At 37.1% G+C, this 6,000-nt stretch overlaps 1 protein-coding gene across 5 annotated transcripts in view; it reads left to right on the top strand.

Annotated features, from left to right (window-relative positions):
• The window catches only part of Ibtk (inhibitor of Bruton agammaglobulinemia tyrosine kinase), a 79,620-nt gene that overhangs the window by 32,696 nt on the left and 40,924 nt on the right, over nucleotides 1–6,000 (top strand). For 2 of the 5 annotated variants that reach the window (XM_013510860.1, XM_005377680.2), the window contains exons 11-12: nucleotides 1,686–1,863; nucleotides 3,099–3,701. In XM_013510860.1, the coding sequence (XP_013366314.1) occupies nucleotides 1,686–1,863; nucleotides 3,099–3,701 (781 nt within the window). The remainder of the gene's footprint in view (nucleotides 1–1,685; nucleotides 1,864–3,098; nucleotides 3,702–6,000) is intronic. The other 3 variants (XM_005377683.2, XM_005377681.2, XM_005377682.2) reach the window with 2 other exon arrangements.

Here is a 6,000-nt window from a genome sequence, read left to right as displayed (position 1 = left end):
TCCTTCTTCCCTTCCTTCTCTCCCTCCCTCCCTCTTTTCCCTCCCTCCTTTTCCTCCCTCCTTCCCTTCCTTCCTTCTTTCCTGCTCACCCTGTCTCCCTGCATCCCTCCAGCCATCTGTCTTTCCTTCCTCCCTCCTTTCTTCCTTCCTTCCTTCCTTCCTTCCTTCCTTCCTTCCTTCCTTCCTTCCTTCCCTGCATTATTCCCTCTCTCCCTTCTTTCTTTGTACTGGGTGTTGAACTCAGGAGTTTGCACAGCTTAGGCAAGCGCTCTACCACTGCAGTCGATGCCTAGCCGTGTTTCATTTTATTTGGAGGCAGGGTCTGATTGCGCAGCCTGGCCTTCAGTTTGGCAGTCTTTCTGCCTCATCTCGCAGAGTAGCTGAGAGTGTAGTTGTGCGCCACTTCATCGGGCAGTAAACTTTGCGAATGTAGAAGTTGGAATAACTAAGAGTGGGGGGAGGATTAGCGAAACCTCCTCAGACAGAAGTAGAGAGAATTTGAGAGCGGAACTAGGACACAGGTTGATCTGTAAATGTCGGTAACCTTTAAACTTGAGTCTCAGACGTATTTAGGGGCCTGGGACCGAACTGAATTTGTGACCACATACTCCCTCATGTTTATCTGTTACTTTTGAAACCCTCCCTTTACATCTAATTAGTCACCAAGTTCTGTTAACCTCAACCTTAAATGCTTTTGAAACCTTTGTACTTCTCTCCAGGTTAATTGCTACCACATCAATCCATATCATCTTTTATTATTTTTCTCAACTTAATACAAATTTTTGGATCTATTCTTTTTTTGTTTTTACTTTGGAAATTTTTCTAAAAGAAAAGTCTTTGCACTATAGCGAGAATTCTTTCTGCACACGTAAATTTCATGTACATGGGGAAGCGCTGTGTGCTTTTACAACCTTCATTTGACTGGTAGCGATACAGTCACTTAATTTCTGTTTTCCTTGCTAGATGGTGTGTACTTAGAGGGCTGGGACATGACTGTCCTATTTACTGCTGTGTCACCATGGATACACTGATTCCTGTATCACAGTAGCACAGTGTGGTCTTTCAGATAGTTGCTGAATAAATACAAAAAAGGGAATAGGGAAAGGGAGGGAATAGATAAATAGGCAGATTATGAGACCTAAGGTGTGTATAGTTTTAATGCAAGTTGAGGAATTTTGAAAGCTAGTATGCCTAGGTAATCTTGGCTGTAATATGGAGGATGTGTTTGTAGAAAGTGATGCAACATGACTGATAAATAATTGCCCTGCCAAACATTCTCTGCAACAAATACATATTGAAAATGTTGTATCCTAGAGAAAGAGGAAGTTATTCTTCAAGAAGATTTAACCACTTACTAATCCAACTGTTTGAATGCAGGATGACCCCAAAATTGCATGTTTTCATTAATTTTTATAAGATGATGCTACAGGAAATATATAACAATTTTATCAAGTGTATTCAGTACAAGAGTCGACTGGTTGAAATGACACCTTCCTGTGTGATACTTGGGGTAGTCGTTACGTAAACAGTGCACTTCTGTGGGTGATGCTCGGGTAAACTGTTACAGGGTTAGTATACACTCGTATAAAAGACGTTTTCATGCTCTTTCGGTTGTTATTATTCCGTTTAATCCTCAATCATTTTAATAGTTACAGTAAAGCCTTGATCAGTGGTATTTTTTTCAGCAGACATTGTATCAAATCTACATAATTCCTCATCAGATGTGCCTTCTGCATCGGATATGAACAGTGTGTATGAACGGGTCCGACTTGAGAAGCTCGCTTTTGCCCATAGAGCTGTTGCTGTGAGCACAGATCCAAGTGGGTGCAACTTTGCAGTCCTGCAGTCAGACCCTAAAACAAGGTACACTTGTAATTACTAGATTTTATCTTTTGGAACTAGCAATCACTGGGGGTTTTTTGTTTGTTTGTTTGTTTTCCGTAGCTCCTGGTAAACATTTCATCAAAGAACTACTGCAAAATCTTTTAGAAACTTTAGCAAAATTAGTATGTTGGATAATCCAAACCTGCAGTTGATTATACTAGAGCTGATACTGCTTGAAAATACATAGACGCACAAATACAAAGTTTGCCTTTAGTACTTTGCAATGTCCTCTGAGTTCTCACAGCCTGAGAAATATATTTTAAATGTTTCTTACGTTACAAACATTTCTGACCCTTGAGTATAATAAGAATTGACAAAAGAAGAAATGGTTTGGAGCCATCTATAGGATAGAATTCGAGTGTAAATATCCTAAATCACGGGGCTGGGGATTTAGCTCAGTGGCGCAGCGCCTGCCCCGCAAGCGCAAGGTTGTGAGTTCGATTCCCGGTACCGGGAAAAAAAAAAAAAAAAGAATGTCCTAAATCATATTATTAGTACAGAGATCAGATAAATATCAAAGGTACTGGTAAAGAGAGAGGATATCCTGGAAGTAGAGTGACCATCCATCCTGGTTTGCCCAAGTCTGCCCCTGTCTGTACACTGAAAGTCTCATCTCCTGGAAATCCTTCATCTGAAGGTACATGAATTAGGAAAGCTTGTCCTCCTACGTGGTAAGGTGAAATGTAGATTGGGAGGATATGGTTACATTCCTGTCCTACTGACAGAACCATGCTTGGAGATCATTGTATGTGTGTTTGTTTATTTTTGCTTGAGTGTTAGACTGGTTCTTTGCTGTAGGACATGAAGTAATTGCTCAAATCTTGTTTTTTTTTTTACTTGTAAAATAAAAGATCTATAAAAGAGGAAACATTTGGGAACTTTACTTTTGATTAGTATTTAAATGTTTTTAGATATATGCTAAATAATTGAAAAAATTATAATGAAATACCAACTTGAACTTATATTTTCTAGCATTTACTTACTGAAGTAGAGAGCATTGCTTTCAAAGGAAAACTTAAAACCTTAAAGGTTTTTACAACACCTAAGCCTTTGAGATAGTCTTATGCTTTTGGAAATACCAAATTTAAAATTTTCTCAGTTCAGTTAATAATAATTGTGATTAATAAAACACTTCCATTTTCAAGGGCATCAGCTAGGGCTGCCCTTGCCATCTCATTTCTTGACTGTAAAAATTGTTTTTGTTTTATTTCTAGCCTTTATGAAATTCCAGCTGTGTCCTCGTCCTCGTTTTTTGAAGAGTTTGGCAAACTGTTAAGGGAAACAGATGAGATGGACAATATCCATGATGTGACATTTCAAGTTGGCAATAGAATCTTCCCTGCACATAAATATATTTTGGCAGTGCGTGCTGACTTTTTTCAGAAGTTGTTTCTTTCAGATGGTACTGCTTTAGAATGTCCAGATATTTACAGGAAAGATGAAGATTCTGCAGGGTGCCATCTCTTCATAGTAGAGAAAGTTCCTCCTGATTTGTTTGAGTACATTTTGCAATTCATCTACACAGATACTTGTGACTTTTTAACTCATGGCTTCAAGCCAAGAATACACTTAAGCAAAAAACCGGAGGAGTATCAGGACGCACTTAATTCACAGATGAATAAAATGAATTGCTATGAAGAGGACAGTCAGAAGTCAACCTTTGAAGTTTACAAAAGTAATCGAACTCCTACAATTAGTGAAAGACAGAAAAGCAAACCAAAATCTTTGAAGAAAGGAAAAAGTATTGGGGAAGATGATCCTGTAAGAATGTTGCAAAATGTTGCAAAAAAATTTGGCCTCAATAATCTGAGCAGTAGGTACGCCGACCTTAATATCTGTTCTTATACCGATCTCGTTACGTCCTCCTTTTAGGTATTTTCCCTTCCTCCTCTCCTGCCCCCTATGCACCATCTTCTCCCTCACTTTCTGTCTGAAGGAGGCACGTAGGTGTAGGCTTCTGTTTTCTGATAGTGCCCCCGTTGTGGAACTCCCTGGTTTGGACATTAAAGGGTAGGAAAATTATGAGTAGATTTCAGTTCACTGTGTGATGTTGACTATGTAACAGGGTTCCTGAATGGCAAAGCAATGTAGTGTGCTGGGAAGATCTTTGGAGTTCAGAAGACCTAGATACAGTATATGTTTCTTAGCTCCAGCATTATAGGCTGGGATAAATTTTTTTGTTTCCACCTCAGTTTTTCAATATATAAAATGTAGGGGGTGATACTCACCTCATAATATTGTTAGTGCTTGGTAATACAGCATGTGCAAAATGCATGTCTGTCACATTTTAAATCATATTCTTTCATATCTACTTTTTCTCTCTTTGCCCTCAGAGATATTATTTGTCATCATTTGTATTATCATTGTAATCTTTCAGGAAATGCTTAAATAATAGAGTATCCTAGACAAACAGTATTTGAAAAATGTTGTAGAATAATTGAACAGGTAAAACTACTTTTTCACAGTAATTTTAAAACATTAATAGTGCAGTGCTATACCATGTATATTATCACATTTGCTGTATCTTATGTATTTTACAGTGATAGGCATTTATACACACACCATTTGGAAATAGGGAATACGTTTTTGGTCTTCTGTATTGGGGTGCAGATTTAAAAACCAAAGTCCTGAAGCCCTGGATGCAGTATAGGAAAAATCTTCATTCGAAACCCCAGAATAGTCTCTCAGGAATCCACATTGTTGAAAAAAAAAAGATTGAAGATGTTTGCTTTAGGGGCTGGGGATTTAGCTCAGTGGCAAAAGTGCCCGCCTGGCAAGTGCAAGGTTGTGAGTTCAATTCCCGGTACCAGAAAAAAGAAAAACCAAAAAAAAAAAAGATGTTTGCTTTAACATTGGGATGAGGAGTAGTTTTAAAAAGAAAAGTTTGTTTGCTGCTTCAGAGGGCTTTTCCAAAGAGTAGGGATTCATTCCATTATACATGAACATGGGTGAACTGTCCTGCTTCCATCACTATTTGAATTCAAAGTAATATGTGTTTTTGTGAAGTCCATTGTTGCAGGTCATTTAGACATAGGGTTATTCTTGTGTTCTTATTCACATATGAAAGGAACTGGGGCTTTGGCCTTAAGAACAGATTTTTAAAAGAAATCAAGTCCAACTTTGATTTGAATCTAAACTAATTACTAAGGAATCATTCAGCAATAGTGGCCTCAAACATTTAAATATTTCAGGAAACTGTAATTAATTAGAGACTGCTGAGTATATGAACTAGCTACCAGTAGGGTAATAAATAAGAATTCCAAATCTGAATTCTTTCAGAGGAAAATATCAGATTTCCTCATTTTTGCTTTATCTGTAGTGTACAACTGGGGATAACAAGTATGTGACTGTTTTAAGCAAAAAATATTTGTAGAACTCAAGTATTTTTTCCATTAAATTTGCAACTTATTTTAGTTCAATAAAATGTTCATAAGGAAAATAACCATTACAGGCTGTAGATTAAGTTACATCTTTGCTGTTCAGAATTTCTTGAGAAAAAACGAATACCAATCAGTTTCTCTGCTTTAAACTTCATTATTTGTCTTAAAACAAGTTTTATAAATTGAACATTTATGTTATTCCTTGAAAAGCAGTAGCAGAAAGTAAAATAACAGAAAGCTAGAAACATTAGTACATCTTGACAGATTGTGTTGTAGGTTTTAGTATTCAAAAGCTTTTTTCCATACCGATTCCCTTCTTGTAGGCACAGCCCCGGTAGTAATGAGAGACTAGTTGTGCACAGAACTTTCACAAGTTTTGCAAGTGGAAAATTCATTCTTTCCTTATGGATCATACCTTGCTTTTTTTGAAGTTAGAGCTTCAGTTTTATTCAACTTTCTTCCACCACTTTATGGGGTTCCGTCTTCCCATGTCCTGTATCTGATGTGATAACAGTACATGCTTTTTTTATAATTTTTGCACCATCCTTCTGCTGACCTTTACCATAGCCACAGAAGCAGCAGCTGCAACTTGAAAACAGCAACGCTCACTTTAAACATGTATTTTGTTTGCATATGTCAAAACAGTGTATATCATGGTAGGCTGGAAATCTTTATATTTTGTATTGACAAATCAAATTTATATGCTAAAATTATAAAAATTAAATTTGTCTTCAAG

This window comes from Chinchilla lanigera, unplaced genomic scaffold (assembly GCF_000276665.1).
Source record: "Chinchilla lanigera isolate Chin_1 unplaced genomic scaffold, ChiLan1.0 scaffold00010, whole genome shotgun sequence".
In the NCBI taxonomy this organism is placed as follows: domain Eukaryota; kingdom Metazoa; phylum Chordata; class Mammalia; order Rodentia; family Chinchillidae; genus Chinchilla; species Chinchilla lanigera.
This window is presented reverse-complemented; position numbering and strand designations above follow the sequence as displayed.